General features: G+C 34.5%; 1 protein-coding gene across 1 annotated transcript; it reads left to right on the forward strand.

Moving 5' to 3' along the window:
• Window positions 1–5,312: 5,312 nt before the first annotated feature.
• On the forward strand, window positions 5,313–7,995 carry LOC118045975 (putative disease resistance RPP13-like protein 1). The gene is made up of 2 exons (XM_035054723.2): window positions 5,313–5,780; window positions 6,587–7,995. Exons 1-2 carry the CDS (start codon window positions 5,358–5,360, stop codon window positions 7,664–7,666), a joined length of 1,503 nt encoding a protein of 500 aa, XP_034910614.1. The 5' UTR covers window positions 5,313–5,357; the 3' UTR covers window positions 7,667–7,995.
• The last annotated feature ends 13,918 nt before the right edge of the window (window positions 7,996–21,913 follow it).

Here is a 21,913-nt window from a genome sequence, read left to right on the forward strand (position 1 = left end):
ATTTGAAATAAAAATGAAAAATAATAATTTTTTTTCAAAAATACTTTTACATCACAAAAATAAAAATTACCTTATGTAAGGGACATGCACGGTCAATAAACCAAAGAAGAGAACGCTAGCTCTCTGGAGCGTTTGGCATGGAAAAATGAAAGGGCACGGTCGTATTCACCTGTTAATTTCACCGAGGTTGTATATTCTTTGGGTTTCCACATTGGCAATACATCAATTTGTTTTTATATTGAAAATTGTATTTTATAATTTTTTTAAAAATATTTACATGAAATTAATATTATTTTATTATGGTTAGATTATTTTGATGTGATGATATAAAAAATAATTTTTTAAAATAAAAAATATATTTTTAATATTTTTTTAAATAAAAAATAACCATTATCACGGTGAAAAAGTTAACAATTAAGATTTCCACGAAGGGAGCTATTTTGTGTGGAAAAGAAAAACCAAAGGATGGTAGGTATGCATCAATGTCATAAATAGGGTTTGTCTTGTTATATAAGAAGACTTTGAAAGTGGCTTTGTTGACTCTGCAGAGATGAAGAATAGTCAAAAGAGTCCTAAAATTAACTCGTCTTTGCTATCCACGGCGGCGCATCATTGGTGGCTCTGGAAATTAACATCGTGCTTCCGATGCACCAAGTTATGTGCTATCCACGGCAGCGCATTATTGATATTTACACCCATATCTCAACTAATTTTATAAATTTTAAAATTAATAATTATATAAACTTTTAATGATTTTAAAATTTTAAAACTCAAACCAGTAATTTCTAAAAAAAAATTTAAAATTTAACCAATTAAACTATAATTTTTAAAATTTATGGGATTAATTCAAATGTGCAACGAATATGGTTGCTATCAACATTTTATCTAGATAAATAAAGTTTAACGACTTAATTTGTTTCTTATATTATAAAATATTTCTTTCATCAATTTTTATATATCTAATTAAGTTAATTTTATTTTTAATATATATTAAATTTATAATTTATAATTTATCATTCTTCTCATGTAAAAAACTTATTATTAATATTTTATGGATGTCCACAAGAAGATAATTAATCCATAATAATTTTTACGGTTTAACTGTTTATATATTTTTAAATTTATTGTATTAAACACAGAAATTATCTTTTTTATTATTCGATTATCAAATTTATTCGTACATACCGCTTCCACGCGTTTTCTTGTCTCTTCCTTTCCTTTAAAGTCCACGTGTTCCCATCATGGAATTCCGTGGCTATATTAGCTTTCTACTGCTATCATTCTCTCTCTCTCACCCTTTCGCAAGAATCGACAACTTCCTGACTCAGAAATCTTGACCTCATCTCCTAACAATTCATTGAATGGTAGGGTTCTGCACTGCACCATTCTTTTCAAGAGCTCGTGGGATGTCACAGAGAAGATGTAAAGATTTGTACTAAATGATGCATCATTAATACAGTAGAGAAGAAAGATCACGTCCGACGAGAATATCATTACAAAACGATCCCCGGCAAACAGTCAGGGATGCCAGCACGGCCGACTTTCATGGTTAAGCTTGTAACAATTTATAATCAACTCGAAACTTATATTCTTAACCTGAGATCTTGTGAAGAATTTCCGTGCTGTCATTGAGGTTTTGGTTGACAGGCTGTCCTCTCCTGAGGTTCTAGGCTTTTTCAAAAGACAAGCTCAATCAATGGAAAAGTTGAAGTTAAACATTAAATTATTCTTCTTTTTTATTTTTTTTCTCACAAGTATTTAACCGTTCAATTTGTAAAAATATCAGTCTTTTTTATAAGCCAACAATTACACTTTTTAAATTTGCTATTATAAAATTATTTATTTATGTGATAATTTCACCAATGTTCTTTTAGCCTTGTACCAAATACCTTCTAAGAGTAATACCAAAATGAAATTTTTTTAAATATTTTTGAACCTCATAGTTTCATATCTTTATATTTTCACCGTTAACTTTATTTCTCACCCGTTTAACTCTTTGACTATTGAGTTTTGATCCTTGTAATTCTCATAAAAGTTCAATTTATTTCCTAAAGTTTTTATTTTTATTTTTTATCCTTATAGTTTCATGTATTTATGTTTAATTCTAAAATTTTATTTTCCTCACATTTCAATTCCTTTATGTTGCAATTATAAAGAGAAAGTCGCTAGAAAAACAAAGAGGAAAGAGAAGTATTTTGGTGAGTTGTATTTCAAGAACAAAAAATGTTGATTTTGGAGAGTTGTATTTTGAATGAAACAGACCCAACCAAAGCCCTGAGTTACTCAGGTCCTGGGTTGACCCGTCAAGTGGGACTGAGTCTGATAACTATGATAACAACCATGTCAGACCCAAGATATTTGGTATATCCTTAGATCTGACGACCATGTCAGACTCAATAGCCTTAGATCTGGTGATCGAGCCTCACCCAAGACCTTTAGGTTTGGCGAGCAAGCTAGACCTAAGTCTTTTGGGTCTGCCGGTCATGCCACACCCAAGATAGTTGAGTCTGACAGCCATGCCACACTCATATCTCTTTGGTCTGGTAGGTCAAGCTAGACCCAATACACTTGGGTCTTGCGGCTGAGCCGGACCTTAGAGACTTGGGTGTGGCGGCCATGTTTGGGTCTTACATGGCTGCCAGACCTAGGATTTGGTGATTGGGTCTAGCACTCACGCCAGACCTCAGCGTCTTGGGCCCGGCTGCCATGACCAAACTGAAAAAAAAAAAATTGCATAGTAACAAATACATAGTGAAAATCCAACGTGTTTTAGTATATAAGTAATAAATTTAATAATTAACATATATTGCATGATAAAATTAGCATTAATTTTACCAGTGGCTACTGCATCAGTAAAGAGAATATTTTAAGTGTTGAAATTGGTTAAAAGTCGATTACACAATCGAATTGGGGATAATTTGTTGAATGATTATTTGGTTATTTATATCGAAAAAGATATATTTAAAAGTGTTGATAATGAGAAGATCCTATAATGTGTTCAAACATATGAAGTCCTGCAATGAGCGATTGTGAATTATATATAAATTTTTTTTTTATGAAATATATTTTTATAATATATGTAAATTTTTTAACTTTATATTAAAAAAATATAAATTTTGGATTTTTTAGATCTTAATTAATTAATGGAAAAGTTGAAGTTGATTATTAAATTATTCTCTCTTTTTTTCACAAGTATTTAATTGTTTAATTGGTAAATACATTAGTCATTTTTAAAAACCAACATGTACACTTTTTAAATTTGCTCTTATAATAATAATTATTATTTATGTGATAATTTCAACCATATTTTTAAGCCTTATACCAAATACCTTCTAAGAGTAATACCAAATGAAGTTTTTTTTTTTTTAAATATTTTTTAACCTAGTAGTTTTATGTGTTTACATTTTAGCCGTAAACTTCATTTTCCACTCGTTTCACTATCTGAATATTGAGTTTTGGTCCTTGAAATTCTCATAAAAGTTCATTTGGGTTTCTAAAGTTTTTTCTTTTATCCTCGTAGTTTTAGCTATTTATATTTAATTCTAAAACTTCATTCTCCTCACATTTTGATTCCTTGATGTTATGAGTATAAAGATAAAGTCATTAGATAAAAAGAGAAGTATTTTGGTGAGTTGTATTTCAAGAACAAAAAATATTGATCTTAGTGTCCATAAATTTATCTTTAAACACATAACAAAAAAATTAATATTTTTTAAAAGTGGCTCTAAACAAAATAAAAGAGAGAAGATTTTATCTATTTTTTTGGTTTTTTAACCGGTCATATTACTTTATTTTTTTTCAATTGCATTCTTTAAAGCTATATTTTCATGGCATCCATAGCTATCAAACCCAGCCTAGGGGTTAACCTGACTAATGGGCTAAGTCTTGGTTTACACGGGTTGACTTGGGTCAACCAAGAAAAATTAAAAAGACATATTTGAGGTTTTGATATTTTATATGAAAAAATAAGAAATAATCCATATGGATATAAGCTATACATATTGTAAAAAATTAAGTTTAAAAGATTATTTCAAAAGGTTTTGTATTTCACATTGAAAAGAGACTATCGTATTCTTCTAAGTTGAAGTATTTAAATAAAAAATATTTTCTATCCCACATTGAATAACTATTAACTTTTTTCTTGTGAACATAGAATACACACACATTAAAAGACTTTAAATTTCACATTGCAAATATAAAATATTCTTCTAATATTTATATAGTGAACTTTGAAATGAGTTAGCAAGCAACTGAAAAATATGAAAAAAAGAGTCTTTGGGTAGGAGAAAAACACATTTAATAAAAAAACAATCTCTATTGGGTTTTTATTGGGTCACCCGAGTTCCGGGTTTACCCGGTGTGTGAACCAGTTTACTCTAGGCCACTTGCAGGCCCAAATATTGAACGAAATAGACCTAGTCAAGGCCCCGAGTCACCATACTTGATGTTTTATTATTTTATATGAAAATTTCAAGAAACAATCCACGTGGATATAGGTTATACATGTTGTAAACAATTAAGTTTAAAATATTATTTCAAAAGATTTTTTTTATCTCATATCGGAAAGATATCATCTTATTCTTCTAAGTTGAAGTATTTAAACTAAAAAGGTTTTTTTTTTTTATCTCATATTTGAAAAAACATAACTTTTTTTTTCTGAAGAACATAGAATGTATATACTAAAGGGCTTCAAATCTCACATTGAAAAAATAAAACATTCTTCTAGTGTTTATATAGTGAATTTTGAAATGAGTTAGTAAACAAATAAAAAAAATGAAAAAAAGAAGGGTTTTTGGGTAGGAGAAAAAAAACACATTTAAAAAAAAATGATCTCTACCGAGTTTTTGCTGGTCACCCGAGTTCCAGGTTGACCTAATGGGTCGACTAGTTTACTCCGAGCCAATTGCAGACCTGAATTTTTAATGAAACAGACTCGATCATTGCTATTGGATCCTGTTGACAGCAATACCTAATACTATTTAGATCCTGTTGGGAGTATGATCCAACTCTATTGTAATGGTGGTTATTCTTGTTCTTTTTATATATATATATTTTATAGAGAAATCAAAGATAAATAAATGAAAAAAAAAAACAGAGACGTTACAATGGTTATTTTCGTGGGTTCTGCAGTAGTAATAGTAATTATATTGTTTGAATTGTTGCAATTAGGGTGAATTAAATAAGAAATGTACGAATTGTAATGAATGAATGGAGAAAGAGAAAGGATGCAAAGATCCCATCATTTTTATACATTGAGAGAAAACGCATACGCTTCCTCGGGTTTTCTTGTCTCTTCCTTTCCTTCGAAGCCTACGTATTCCCATCATGCAATTCAGTGGCTTATCATTCTCTCTCACATGATCACTCTCTCACCCTTTCGCAAAAATCCACCAAGGCTCCTGCTTTCCACTACTCTTTTCTCTCACATATTCCCACCCTCACCCTTTCTGCAAAAATCCACCATGGCTCTGGAGTTGATCGGCGGATCAATTCTCTCCCCTGTCATTCAGGTTTTGGTCGACAGGTTGGCCTCTCGTGATTTTCTGGGCTTCTTCAGAAGCTACAAACTCGATGGCCGTCTTCTGGAAAAGCTGAATGAAACACTGAATACTGTCAACGGACTACTCGACGATGCGGAGGAGAAGCAGATTACAAAGCCTGCTGTGAAGAACTGGCTTAATGATGTTAAACACGCTGTGTATGAAGCTGAGGACATATTGGAGGAGATTGATTATGAATATCTACGATCCAAGGACATTGATCGACCTGACAGCAATTGGGTAAGCATAAGTTCTTGCACCTATAGACCTTGCTTCCTCATAAAATGTTTGTTTGTTTTTTTGTTTTTGTTTTTGTTTTTTTTTAAACTTTCATTTATGCTCTCTAGTCTGTAAACGAGGAAAAAATAATTTTAGGCATGGTTGTTGTCTTTCTGTGAGTTTTAATTAAAGAGTATTCATTGTTATGCATGCAACTAATATCATTGGCTTTTGGTGTCTCTGGCGAAATTATGCTTGCAAATTCTCATTTATTAATTAGTTTTCTAAACATGGGCTTTGGATTTTTAAAATCTGAATTATTTATATAAATTTTGTCAATTTTAATTAAATTATATATTTTTTATAAGAGCATAAATAAATTTTAATTGTTCTGAAAAAATAAGGGATATAAAATTGAATTGTCTTTCAATATTTTTAATGATGAATAATTAGGACTTACTAGATTCAAAACCTTTGGTTATAAATATTAAATTTCTTAGTATTTATATATACAATAATCACCAAGAATTATGCACTTATTTTTTGTTAGCACAATTAGACTCTGAAATGATATTTTATATATGAAAGCTTCATATCTTTGTTTTAAATATTAAAAATAAATACTTTACTTTTAATATAATATAATAAGGGCTATGAAAATCACTAATGTTAAGTTAGCATCAACAATTGTAAATTCTTGAAAAAGATCTGTAGAAAGAAAACTTATTAATTCTCTAGATGTAAAAATCTTAATGTTTATGTTTTGATATTATAAAATTATAATATTTTCCTGAATTCTATCTCACGTATTTAGTCCACCATTGCAGGTAAGGGATCGGGTTCCATTTCTAAATCCAGCTAATAGAAGGATGAAAGAGATGGGAGCAGAGTTACAAATGATCCTTGAGAAGCTTGAACGTTTACTTAAACACAAGGGTGATCTGCGCCACATAGAAGGTACTGGTGGATGGAGTCCATTGTCAGAGAAAACAACTCCACTGGTTAATGAATCTCATGTATATGGAAGGGACTCTGATAAGGAAGCCATAATGGAGCACTTGTTGACACAACACAACACCGATGGCTCGAATTTGTGTGCGGTTCCTATTGTGGGTATGGGCGGGATTGGTAAAACCACTCTTGCTCAGCTTATCTACAACGACGAAAGGGTAAAACAGTGCTTCGAGCTCAAGGCCTGGGTCTGGGCTTCTCAACAATTTGATGTTGCCAGGATTATTAAGGATATTCTTGAAAAGATCAACGCAAGTACTTGCCGCACCAAAGAACCAGATGAATCTCTAATGGAGGCAGTAAAAGGGAAGAAACTTCTACTTGTTCTAGATGACGCGTGGAACATCAAGTACAATGAATGGGATAAACTACTGCTACCTTTGCGGTATGTGGAGCACGGAAGTAAGATTGTCGTCACAACACGGGATCAAGATGTAGCAAAAGTCACGCAAACTGTCATCCCCTGTCACCGCTTGGATGTGATAAGCGATGAAGATTGCTGGGAGTTGTTTGCAAGGGTTGCATTTAGTGGTGTAAATTCTGGAGCAGTCTCACACTTGGAAGCATTTGGCAGAGAAATAGTGAGAAAGTGCAAAGGTTTACCGCTGGCAGCGAAAACTCTTGGGGGTCTTTTGCACTCCGTAGGAGATGTCAGGCAATGGGAGAAGATATCCAATAGCAGTATGTGGGGTTCGTCGAATGAAAACATCCCTCCAGCTCTAACATTGAGCTATTATTATCTCCCTTCACACCTCAAACGTTGTTTTGCTTATTGCGCAATATTTCCCAAGGGTTATGTATTCGAGAAGGATGAATTAATCACTGAATGGATGGCACAAGGGTTTTTAGTCCAGCCCAGAGGCGTTGAGGAGATGGAAGATATAGGTGAAAAATAATTTGATGATCTTGTCTCCAGGTCACTTTTCCAGCACTCACTTGAATATTCATGCTCGTTTCCATCATATTTTTTCAGCATGCATGACATCATAAGTGATTTAGCTGAATACGCGTCAGGAGAATTTTGCTTTAAGCTTGGTATTAATGAATCGGGCTCTGTGTTGGAGGGTGAACATTCATGCTCGTTTCCAGAAAGGACTCGTTATTTATCAATCCCTTTAGCGGCAGCATATGGCGGAGGACTTCGGATATTTCGTAGCATTCATGGAGTCCAACATTTGCGCACCTTGTTTCCACTTTATACTTTAAGGAAAGTTGATATTGAGGCACTGAAATGACATCTTGCCAAATCTTAAGCGCTTGCAAATGCTATCTTTATTTTATCTACAAGATGTTTCTTCTCAGTTGCTCAATTCCATTGGCAACTTGAAACATTTGCGGCACTTGGACCTTTCTTCCACCGCAATTGAAAGGTTACCTGAAAATGTGTGCACCTTGTACTATTTGCAAAGTTTATTGTTGAATGGGTGCCGGCATCTCATGGAGTTGCCATCCAACATTTCCAACTTGGTCAACTTACAACATCTTAACATTGAAGCGACAAATTTGAAAGAGATGCCACCAAAAATGGGGAAACTCACAAAGCTTCGAATTTTGGAATCTTACATCGTCGGAAAAGAGAGTGGGTCTAGCATGAAAGAGCTGGGCAAGCTCTCACATATAAGGAAAACACTTTCTATTCGGAATCTCAGAGATGTTGCAAATGCTCAAGATGCTTTGGATGCCGATTTGAAGGGTAAGAAGAAGATTGAGGAGTTGGGGTTGATGTGGGATGGCAATACGGATGACACGCGGCACGAGAGAGAAGTACTTGAGAGATTGGACCCTTCTGAAAATGTGAAACAGCTTTTCATTCTTGGTTACGGGGGTACAACGTTTCCAGGCTGGCTTGGAAACTCTTCTTTCTTAAATATGGTACAGTTGACACTTTCTGGATGTAAGAACTGCATCCTCTTGCCACCATTGGGGCAGCTGCAATCTCTTGAAGAGCTCTATATTAAAGGATTTGATGATGTCGTGGCAGTTGGTCCCGAGTTCTATGGAAGTGACCCTTCGATGGAGAATCCATTTAAATCCCTCAAAATATTAAAGTTCAAGGGGATGAAAAAATGGCAGGAATGGAAAACAGATGTAGCTGGTGCTTTCCCTCATCTTGCAGAGCTCTTCATAGCAGGCTGTCCCGAGTTAACAAGTGCCGTGCCTCGTCACCTTCCTTGTTTATTGAGGCTTTCTATTGAAGAATGTCCGCAGCTTGAGGAAGGAATTTGGATGCGTGTAGAAAATTCATTCATGAAACACTTTCCGGTCAACAGAAAATACTTTCCGGTCAACAGAAAACACTTTCCAGTCAATTTCAGTTAAAAAAAATTTTGACTTGGTTTTCAGGAAAGTGTTTTCCTTTTAGCTGTGTTTGTTTTCCGGAAAGTGGTTTCCGGGAAATCACTTTCCAAACTTTCTTGTGTTTGTTTGCCAATAGAAAGTTGATCAATGGAAAACACTTTCCAGTAAAAGAAAAATTTGGCTTGGTTTTCAGGAAAGTGTTTTCCTGAAAAATTTGGGGGGAAAACGCTTTCCGGAAGTTGTGAAAAATTTAGAAATGTTATTATTTGCTGATTATATCAAATTTGATCCTCAAACTTTTGATTGTTGTATATATTTTGTTTTGAATATTTATTTTTCAATTTCATCTCTTAAAATTTTATTTTTATATTAACTTTGGTCCTTATTTTTATAATTGCTATTTGCTTTTTTCCTTATCATATTTTTATTGAAATTTTTTATCTATCAAATTTGGTCCTTATTATTTTGATTGTTACTTATTTTATTTGAAATAATTTATGAAATGTTGATTATTATTATTTTAATTTCTTCATCTTTTTTTTTAATTTTTTAGATCTGATCTATATTATTTTGATTATTATTTATTTTATTTGAGATAATTTATGAAATTATATATATATTTTTAATTTCATTCTCATTCAACCTTTTAATTTGTAAGATTTGTTCCTCATTATTTTAATAAACTTGAGAAAAATAAAATATTAATAAGTTATTTTCCAACTCATTTTCCATGACATAACCAAACACTGTAAAGTGTTTTCTAACTCATTTTCCATTACACTACCAAACATCAGAAAATACTTTCTCGGAATTCACTTTCCAAAAGGAAACTACTCTCCAGTAAACAAACGGAGCCTTAAGTGAAAGTAAAAATAAATTTATTATTAAAATTATATTTTTTAATATTTTATGGAATATAATTTATTTATAATTGAATCTAAATCTAAATTTAATATTGTAACAACCCCTCAACCGGGATAAAATAACAATCTCATGTCAACTGAAAAATAAAGTAATTAAATTTTTTCTAAGTCAACCATGTGAACATGGACATGTGATTTAGATAATTTTTAGATAATTTTATCGAAAGGAAAGCAAAAATAAAACACAAAAACTAATTTCATAAAAATTAATTATTGAAGAATAATTTTTTTTTAAATATAATTTCTCTCATGAAAAAACCAAAATCAATATGTGCAAACCTTTAAAAAAAAAAGAAAAGATAAGTGATGAAATCTTTAAAAAAACCAATAAAATAAAGATTAAATTCATTATTAAAAAATAGAAATCAAATAATGAGGAATAAAATCAAAATAATATCTAATTAGTTGAAGGATTTAAAAATATCAAAAGAAATGGTGTTAAATTTAATATAAAAATAAAATAAAATAAAATGATTAGAGACAAATAGCTATGAATACTATTTTTATAAAATAAAAATAAAAAAATCAATAAAAAAAAATAAAAACTATATGTATTATAAGTGTTATCCGCACATATCAACCATTGGTTCCAAACGAAACCAGAAAATAAAAAAACTAGACACTTGCAGTCATTAGGTCCAGACCTGCCTGAAAGGCAGAAAGAACTGCATGTGCATTTACAATACCATGCCACAACCAAATCAATTGTACAAAAAACATCCTTTATTCATTATTAAAGGTCTTCTCGTTAACAAAACAGAAAAACAAAGTGAAAAAAAAAGAGAGAGATTGGTTTCAATTGCAAATGCATAAGCAAAAAGTAATCAGATATGGAAACCATAAAGAGAGCAACGAAAGGACAAAAAATGATCAAAAAACCCTTACCTTCGCCTCATGTGTTCTCCATCGGTTTGTTCAAGAAAAAAAGAGACAAGAACTGCAGCATCACCACCTCCATCCTCTCTTAGTAGCTTTTTCTTCTCTAATGTGCCTACCTTTTTGGTTCTCACAAGTTCTATGCCTCCTCTCCCTCTTCTAAATCATGACTACAAGTGAAGAAAACAATTCTAATCCCACCCAAAAACAATGCTCTAATACCAAATTCGATACAGGACAAAAAAATTTGAAGTTAAAGAAGAGAGAAAAGAAAAGGAAGCCAGTGAAAAAGAAGAAAACGCTGATAAATACTACAACTCTATGTAGAACAAGCAATTAAGTTTATAATCCACTAAATAAAATAATTAATAATAATTAAATCAAACCCAATAAATAATGTTTAAATAATAAATTTCAACTAAAAATTCAAATAAATTAAATTAAAACATAAACTAAAACTCAATCTTTTAATGATTTGAGCTACCTTCCATCATTTATGATCATATAAAAACATAAATAGTGTTTCAAATTTATATCCCCTCTTTTTTTTTTGTGGTTGGAAACAAAAGGAGGTGCATATGTTTTTGTTAGGCAAAATAAAACATATTTCCTGCCCTAAAAAAAAAAAAAAGTTGCACGTTCAGCCTTTTAACCTTTAAGAAGTGAAAAGAAATTGTAGAAGCAGACACCAGGATTATCCAAAATGCTATATTTGATCCCCGGTCCAAGCAACAGATCCAGAGCTATGAGAGCTATTACGGAGATCTTGTCCACTTCTTTAGCCTTCCTTCCTTCTCCCACTTTTCTAGCTATTTTTTCCTACTTCTTTCTACAAGCTTCAGATTCATCTATTGTATAGAGAATTTGAGTCTAGTTTTTTAACAGTTCATAACCCTCGATCCATTTTGTGAATTTTCAAGATGATGTTGTTATAATTTCAAAAAACTATTTGCATGCACATAGTTACAGAAAATTTATCTATCATCGATAATTAAATAATGTTTTTATCTCTTTCTAAAAAACATTTAACCATTTAATTTATAAATACACAAAACATGTTTAAAAGCCAACTTTCACACCCTAAAATCAACACTTGTAATCATTGCTTCTATAATAATTCATCCCTATTTCTCAAATTTATACTAATGCTGCCTAAGATTAATATTAGAGATGCAGTGTGTTTGTTAATGTAGTCCATAAGCTTTTGCAAAATCACGTTTGGGTTGGAGAAGTGCATTTGCAAAATTACGTTTGGGTTGGAGGAATGCTTTTGTTAATAAGTAAAAACCATCAAAATATAATTAAAAAAAGACATTAATTCGAAGTTTTTATATACAAAACATACTTTGAAAATCACTTTCAAATACAATGTACGAAAGCATATTGTCGAAAGGCGTGAAAGACAGTAATATTTATATAAAAATGCAATAGAAATGAAGAAAGATCAAAGAGTGAAAAGAATGAAGAATGGAGAATAAATGAATCTGTTATACAGAGAAGCAGAAGATGAAATTCATGCACTGTTATATTACTTACTTTTGCTTAATGTTTACATACCTTATTCTCAGTTTATTTATGCAGTATTGGAAGATACTATACGAAGAATATTCTTCCGTTTACACTCAGTATTCATGCTAACAGATTCTCCTTTGTAACAAATAATACTAACAGCATTGTAACAATATTAATTGCTAATCTTCTGACACTTGGCATCATTAGGACCATTTATATCTTTACATGCCCCCTCAATCATAGGCTGGGAGGAGCCAAGCATTAGATTGGAACAATGATGCTGAAATAAAGAGATGGAAAGGCCTTTGGTGAGGATATTAGCAAATTGATCACTAGAGGAGACATGCTGAACCAGTAAATCACCCATGATAACCTGCTCTCTCACAAAATGATAATCGATCTGAAGATGTTTCATCCTGGAATGGAACACTGGATTAGAAGCAAGGGAGATAGCAGAAATATTATAACAATGAATTAAAGGTGGCAGAAGTAAAGGAATATGAATGTCACAAAGTTGTTGACGAATCCAGGCAAGCTCTGCAGCAGTGATAGCGAGAGCGCGATATTCAGCCTTCGTAGACGAACGAGAAACAGTATATTGTTTCTTAGAAGACCAAGAAATAGGACTGGAACCAAAATACACAAGAGAACCAGAGACAGGCTGGCGGTCATTAGGATCTCCAGCCTAGTCGGCATCACTATAGGCCTACAAATGAAGAGGACCAGGATGAAAGTGAAGGCCAATATGTAGGGTACCTTTGAGATATCGCAAAATACATTTGACTGCGACAACATGAGAAACCATTGGATTATGCATGAACTGGCAAGCTTGATTCACCAAAAAGGCAATATCAGGCCTGGTGAAAGTGAGATACTGCAAGGCTCCCACAATGCTCCTGTATTGCTACGGATTAGAATAGGGTTGGCCATCATCCTTGAGCAAGTGATGATGAGGAAGACAAGGAGTAGCACAAGATTTTGAATTCTACAAATCAACCCTGGCAAGTAAGTCAGTGACATAGCTGGTTTGAGACACAAGTAAACCAGAAGGCAGATAGGAAATCTGCAGCCCTAAAAAATGATGCAATGGACCCAAATCTGTGAGGTCAAATTCTTGAGATAGAGTAGTAATAACAAATGAAAAAAGAAAGGAATGGCTGCCAGTTAGAATGATATCGTCAACATAGAGGAGCAAGATCAGAGTGCCATGAGAAGAGTGCTGAACAAATAAAGAGGAATCAGCAAGAGATGCTTGAAACCCCAAGCTGGGCAAAAAACTTGTGAACTGCTCATTCTAGGCACGAGGAGCCTGTTTAAGACCATACAAAGACTTCCTTAGCCTGTAAACAAAATCAGAGGAGTGCGCCTTACTAATAAAGCCTTGAGGTTGTGTCATATAAACCTCCTCATGAAGAATTCCATGCAAGAATGCATTCTTCACATCAAGCTGCCGCAAGGACCAATTAAAGTGAGCTGCAAGGGCAAGAACTAGGCGAACAATGGTGTGTTTCACCACATGACTGAAGGTTTCTCCATAGTCAATACCCTCCTCTTGACTAAACCCCTTAGCCACTAAGCGAGCCTTATGACGAGCCATAGAACCATCAACATGCTTCTTCAGCCGGTAGACCCACTTACAACCAATAAGATTTCTGTCAGGTGGCAAAGCAACAAGGTCCCAAGTACCCTGGGCATGAAGAGCCTCAATTTCCTCCTGCATGGCTGATTGCCATTCAACAGTGGCAGAAGCAATCTTAAAGGAACGAGGTTCAACCTGAGAAAGATCAAGAGACCGAACAGTGGCAGAATAGGCCTTTTTCTTGGAAATGCCACTTTTAGACCTGGTAGTCATGGGATGAATATTCATAGGGGAGAGAGGTAAAACAACACACAGTCGCTCAGGGTGGAAATCAGGATCCACGGGGAGAGGAGAGGGCTGTGAAGATATACCAGTTGACAAAGAAGGTAATGATGCAGAAGGAGGAGAAATAAGAGGCAAAATAGACTTATGAAGAGAGACAGATTGGGAAGAAGGAGAGATATCAGGCATATGCAAAGAAGAAGATACGGTAGGCATAGGCACAAAAATATAAGGAAACAATGATTCATCAAAGAGGACATGGCGAGACACAAAGATGCGATTGGTATGAAGAGAAAAACAAATATACCCTTTATATTGGTCGGCATAGCCCAAAAAGATGCATGTGGAAGTTTTGGGCTGTAGTTTATGAGTGTTGTAAGGCCGAAGTAAAGGGAAACAAGCACAACCAAAGATGCACAAGTGATGGATGACAGGGGAGGAACCATACAGCAAGGAAAAAAGAGATTGCAGCTGGAGAATTTGACAAGGCAATCTATTAATCAAATAGATGGAAGTAGCACAAGCATGAAACCAGAATTTATAAGGTAGATGGGCAGTTTGTAACAAAGTGATGGCGGTTTCCATAATATGTCGATGCTTTCTCTCAGCAAGACCATTTTGTTTAGGGGTATAGGGACATGACATTTGATGAACAATGCCCTTGGTAAGAAATTTTTTGAAGTTGTTGCTAATATATTCACCACCTCCATTACTTTGAAAGACCCTAAGTGTAGCAGAAAATTGAGTAACTAAAAATGTATGGAAATGGACAAAAATAGAATAAACCTCTCCTTTATTGATCATTGGAAAAATCCAAGAGTACCGTGTACATTCATCAACAAAACTAACATAATATCTAAAGCCATCAATAGACATTACGGGTGTAGGGCCCCAAACATCACTATGTATGATTTCTAAAGGGTGAAGAGACTTAACTGTTGGATATGGAAAAGGAAGCTTAGTAATTTTGCCCTCTAAACAAGTGGTACAAACATACTTGGTAGGATATGAAGTGAAGGGAATCTGAGACTGAGTGAGAAGAGTGGACGTGATGCTATTAGAGGGATGACCAAGATAGCAAGACTGATTACGATGGGAAGCTGATGCAAGTTGAAAAGGTGTGTGGGAACTAGAAGAAACAGAAAAAGGAATAGCATATAAACCGTGACTACACAATCCCTTGAGAAGGACATTCCCCGTGATTTTGTCCTGAATTCAAAAATCAAAGTCATCACAAATAAATCGACAATGATTATCTTTACACAACCTATAAACTGACAGCAGATGTTGAGATAGCTTAGGAACATGCAACACTTGGTGTAATTGTAAGGAGCATTATGAAATAGGCAAAACAGAAAAGCCAGTACTAGAAATGCTTAAACCTGAACCTCCTGCAGTGTTAATAGCATTAGGACCAGAGTAAGGAGTAGCCTCCTAAAGTTGAGAGAAATCAGATGTCATATGGGTTATTGCTCCAGTATCAGCCACCCAAAATGGTTCAGGAGGTGGAGGAAAGGTAGCAGCCATAGCACTCAGATTATTGGAAGGAGGACGACCTTGATAGGAGAAGTTGCCTTTATGATAACATTGAATGGCAGAATGACCATATTTCCAGCAAATTTGACATTGAACAAAAGAGGTAGGGGCTGAGGTTTGGTTGTGACGTTGATAACAATCGGCAACAACATGACCTCTTTTACCACAGATTTGGCAAGTAGGGATATGAGTTCCAGGACCAAGAATACCAGGATTAAAGCTTGGTTGAGCAGGATAATATCGTTGGCCAGATGGGAAAGTATGGTGACCTCTACCACGACCCTTAAATTGAGAGCCACGGTGGTGAAAATAACCACCAGTGTTATGACCATTGAAACCACTCTGATAGCCGTTAAAACCTCCATGGAAGCCAGAGGAAAATTAAGAAGTAGGAGCTGACTTGAAGTTGGAAGAAAGAGGATTAGAATTACCTTCATCAAGAACCAGAGCCTTGCCTTGAGAGACTTGATTCTGAACGTGCATAGCAGAGACAAATGGAGAAGATGAATGGGTATGCTCAATGGTAGCTTCTTCAACAAGCAATTGAGAGCGAAAATCTTTAAGAGATAACACATTATCTCTACCTCAAACCATACATTGGAATGCGTTATAGTCAGAGGAAAGGCCATTGAGAGCCAAGATCACAATATCCTCATCTTCAAAATAAACTCCTGCGGCAGAGAGATGATCACGGGCATCTTTGATTTTCTGCAGATATTGACACACCGGTTCTGAACCTTTTTTGATGGTTTGAAGTTCACTCGTCATCTGAAAGATTCTTGCCTTGGTTACTGTAGAAAAACGATCCTGCAATTGAATCCACATATCATGAGAGCTGATGCAACCAATGACATAGGAAATGGCAGTAGAAGAAAGAGTGGCAATAAGTAGTTGCATAAGTGCTCTGTCATGCATTTTCCAAATCTGATGATCATTAGATTCAACACCCTCAATATCAAAATCTGTATCAAAATGACTTGGACATTTTCTGGAACCATCAACAAATCCTAGAATTCCATGACTCTCAAGAAGAATTTTCATTTGAAATTGCCAAACGAGGTAGTTTGTATTGTCAAGCTTCACTGTTATAGCAATAGAGATTGCAGGAAGCAGAGAAGTGATAGGAGATTGAATAATATGAAGTTGAGAGCTACTCACCATTTTAGAATGTAAGAGAAAGCAGAAAATTGAAGATTATAATGTTCGGTGAAGTAATAGAAAAACTGGAGTTTTGAAGAAGAGGATCTGTTAGGCAATATATCAAATAGCTGATAGGCATATCAACAAGTACACAATAATTTTATGAAGAGGATGAGAATAAAGCCAGAATTCAGAAGTTAATGGCCACAAGATCAAGAGTTCCAGTGCTCTGATACAATGAAAGACAGTAATATTTATATAGAAATGCAATAGAAATGAAGAAAGATTAGAGAGTGAAAAGAACGAAGAATGGAGAATAAATGAATCTGTTATACAGAGAAGCAGAAGATGAAATTCATGCACTGTTATATTACTTACTTAATTTTGCTTAATGTGTACATACCTTATTCTCAGTTTATTTATGCAGTATTGGAAGATACTATACGAAGAATATTCTTCCGTTTACACTCAGTATTCATGCTAACAGATTCTCCTTTGTAACAAATAATACTAACAACATTGTAACAATATTAATTGCTAATCACTACAAGATTTCACAGTTTTACCGATGAAAATATTCCGTCGATGTGTGATAGAACGTTCGTCGGTAAAGTATTTACCGACTATATTACCGACGAAATACTCCCGTCGGAATACCTTTTGTCGGTGATTCCACATTCCGTCGCTATATCGGTCGGTAATACAAAAAAAACATTTACCGACGGACCGTGTGCGCCAAAAAAAAAAAGTTTCCCGCTTGGAATATACCGACGGAATATGTTCCGTCGGTGTTATGTAAATACCGACGGACTACATCCGTCGGCAAAAGTGTCGGTGATATTTCATACCGACCGAATAAATCCGTCTGTAAATTCGTCGGTATTTTTATACCGACGGATTATTTTCGTCGGTGATGGGATGGAATACCGCAGACACTGTCCAATGCCGACGGATTATTTCCGTCGGTGAATATGTCGGTGATGGGTGTCCAATGCCGACGGATTTTTTCCGTCGGTAAATCCCTGTGTAATTTTTTTTTTAATTATTTAGAAAAAAATAATATAAATTAATAGTAATACAAACCAATTATGCAAATAAAATTTATATTAAGCAAAAAAAAACTCAAAGTTAAATAATATTCATTACAAAATGAATGTGTTTAAAAAAAAAACAATTAATATAAAGGTGGAGGAGGAGGAGGAGGAGGAGGAGGAGGGTGGGGGTTAGGCGGCCAAAAAGGATTAGGCGCACATGTTCCACCTTGTGTCATGTTCATGACCATTTGACGAAGCTCTTCATAGGCCGCTCTTTGTTGTTCAGACTCTGCTCTGCGTTGTTCGTCCGCCAATCTGTGTTGTTCGTTCGCCAATCTTTGCTCTTCTTTAAGTTGTGTGTACGCCTCTGATAGGTGGTCGCACCTTTGCTGCAAGGCCACAAACTCCTTAGATTGGGAGCTCGATACAGATTGGGAGCTCCCACCGGTTGAAGCAGTACCGGTCGACCGCAACTTGGCAGCGGTAGTGTTGGAGAGCCCGTAAACCCGATTTTTATCGGGTCCACCTGACGATCCAGCCTCCATCCACAAATCCGGATCGAATTCCGGATGGGTCGAAGGATCATCCCCGTATCTCTCCCTCAACCGATTATTATAGGTCTCCTGAAAAAAAAAAAATCATATTCAATTCAATAAACATGATAATAACTTATAAAATAAAATGGTTGAACAAACACACCACAAACTGTTGAGCACGGTTGTCAACGAACTGTTGCGTCCCCTTTTGGCGGTCATGACTCCGCACGTGCGTCTCCACAAACAGCTCCATAGGGCTCGGCTCACGTCCAAGAGACGTAGCCTATATATAATGAAACAAATGTATTAACAACAAATTAATTGAACGATATATTTCATTTAAATTAATCTTACCATCCGTTTCGCATGTGCAGCAAACTGAGCCATGAATTTGCCGATTCCGGTTGCCGGCACCGGACTGTGAGCGTCGAGTGAACCGCTCAGACGTCACGTGCTGAAGATAGTGCGGCCATATATCTTCCGGGATGTATATTGGTTTGAAATCCCTCCAAACCGCAATATCGTTCCAGCCTTGTAACCCCTTATCCCTCACTGTTTTTTTTGCTTTTTTCTGGGCGTCATACCAAAAATCACGCAACCTAATTCACGCACGAAAAAATTACATTTCAAAACATAAATAATTATGTAAAAAAAAAGTCGTATTGTTTTCGATGTTACCTAATTGCCGCGTGATTTTCCCACACCCTCCTCACAAACACTGTCATGTTCATCGTCCCAGCAGAATCGATGCTGTATATAAAAAAATAATCTTTTAAAATGTTAATAAATTATTTACAATTATAACTTGAATTTATTAGAAATAAGCTGAAAATTATATATTAACACGAACCTCAAAATCTACGAAACCATGCATTGATTTGAGGCATCCATTCAGGATGTCTGGATATCTGACTCCATTGAAACAATGGAATCTCCATCGACGCTTTAAACGCCGATGATATTAATCGGCGGCCTCAATGTTTGTGAACCTGAAAAGAAATGAAATTAATTTGTGATTACTTCATAAATTATGTTTTAAATTTGTTTTTTTTATATAAAAAAAACTAAAACATTAACAAACTTACATTGAAAGATCGTCCTTCCACTGTGCCTCGAACTGGCGGGTAAATTGATTCCGCTTCGAAGGCATGCCGCGTCTGCGATGTGAAACATCGCTGGAAGAGGCAGCATCGGTTGACGGCGCAGGTGGTGTAGGTGCCTCTTCTTGAGAGGCACCTAAGGAAACATCATCATTGCTGCTAGACGAACTTGATTCGACTAGACGACTAGACGACCAGCTCTGGTTTTCATTTTGCGCATCTAAACAATTTTATATTAATAATTGTATAATAAAATTCAAAAGTTAAAAAAAAAATCAGCAGCACCTCCCCCATACTGGATACTACCCAAATTCACAAACCTGCAAATATTAACAATAGCCACATCCAATCGAACCAATCTATACTAATTATTCCAACATATTCAACTATTAATCCTTACAATTCAATAAATTCAAAACAATAAAAAATATGACACAAAAATATATTCAATAAATTCAACAAATTATAATTCAACAAATTAATCATTACAATTCAACATTAACAATTATAATTCAAAAAATTCAAAAAAATATTCAAATATTCAACTTTAACTAATTCTAAGTTAAATTAACTAATAACAATTCTAACAACACAACAACAAAAAATATTCAATAAATTCAACAATTAAATTCACAAATATTCAACAAATTCAAAAATTATTCAAAAAAATATTCAAATATTCAACTTTAACTAATTCTAAGTTAAATTAACTAATAACAATTCTAACAACACAACAAAAATTTTTTTCAATAAATTCAACAATTAAATTCAATTATTCAACAATTAAATTCACAAATATTCAACAAATTCAAAAAATATTAAAAAAATATTCAAATATTCAACTTTAACTAATTCTAAGTTAAATTAACTAATAACAATTCTAACAACACAACAACAAAAAAATATTCAATAAATTCAACAATTAAATTCAAATTATTCAACAATTAAATTCATAAATATTCAACAAATTCAAAAAATATTCAAAAAATTCAAAAAAAAAGGAACGAAATATACATACCTTAATAATGTGTCAAATTCAAAACTTTATCTACATTGCAACAAAAAACATCAAACACAACAAAAATAAAAACAACTAAAAATAAAATAAAATAAAATAAATTAGAAAAAAAACACATACCTTTTAATATAATGAAGATTTACAACACCAAATCTTGCTAGAGATTAAAGGTGAAAGTGTTTAAGGATTGAGGTGAAAAAAATGAAAAATCTAAGGTGAAAAACGGAGGAGAAGCGAAGCGGCAGAGAGAAGAAGAAAAAATGAGGCGAAGCGGCGGGGCTGGAACTTATAGGTCAATTTTACCGATGGAATCACCGACGGAATTCACCTCCGTCGGTAACAGGGCAAAATTCCGTCGGTAACAGGTAAAAATTCCGTCGGTATTTTTCGAATTTCGCTCCGAATTTTTAAAAGCCCTCCAAATTTTTCGTAGTCCGTCGGTGATTCCGTCGGTAATCTGACAAGTTCAGTGGCGCAATTAACGCACTTTGGAAAACGTTCGGTCCGTCGGTAATTCTGGCGGTAATATGTGTAACCGACAAATTACCGACGGACCTACTCCGTCGGTAATTAGGTGTTGGTGGCATTTCGCGTAAATATTTTCGAACTCTCTGTGAGGTACCGACGGATGATTATCCGTCGGTATGGACGTCGGTGATTGTGGCATTTTGTTGTAAATATTTTCGAACTCTCTGTGAGATACCGACGGATAAATATCCGTCGGTATGGACGTCGGTGATTGTGGCATTTTGTTGTAAATATTTTCGAACTCTCTGTGAGATACCGACGGATAAATATCCGTCGGTATGGACGTCGGTGATTGTGGCATTTTTTTGTAAATATTTTCGAACTCTCTGTGAGATACCAACGGATAAATATCCGTCGGTATGGACGTCGGTGATTATGGCATTTTGTTGTAAATATTTTCGAACTCTCTGTGAGATACCAACGGATAATTATCCGTCGGTATGAACGTCGGTGATTGTGGCATTTTGTTGTAAATATTTTCGAACTCTCTGTGAGATACCGACAGACTAGAATCCATCGGTGTATGTGTCGGTGAAGCCGTCGGTAATGTCGTCGGTGGTGGTGGCATTTCGCGTAATTAATTTCGAACTCTCTGTGAGATACCGACGGATCACTATCCGTCGGTAAGATTGCATGATGCAGGAAAGGTTGTCTTTGTATTGCCTGTTTACCTTCCTGCAGAAACTTAACTGATAAACTGTCCATCATATAAACACAATAACCACATTGCTTAAACAGTAAATATTTTGTTTTACAAAATACATCATCAATAATCTAAATT

The sequence above is a fragment of the Populus alba genome, chromosome 17 (genome assembly GCF_005239225.2).
Source record: "Populus alba chromosome 17, ASM523922v2, whole genome shotgun sequence".
NCBI classification, from domain to species: Eukaryota; Viridiplantae; Streptophyta; class Magnoliopsida; order Malpighiales; family Salicaceae; genus Populus; species Populus alba.

Bases quoted from the DNA above. Each gene is read 5' to 3' on its own strand.
- LOC118045975 (XM_035054723.2), top strand. From the start codon at position 5,358: ATGATCACTCTCTCACCCTTTCGCAAAAATCCACCAAGGCTCCTGCTT. The intron at 5,781-6,586 runs GTAAGCATAAGT...CCACCATTGCAG, and splicing joins ATCGACCTGACAGCAATTGG to GTAAGGGATCGGGTTCCATT.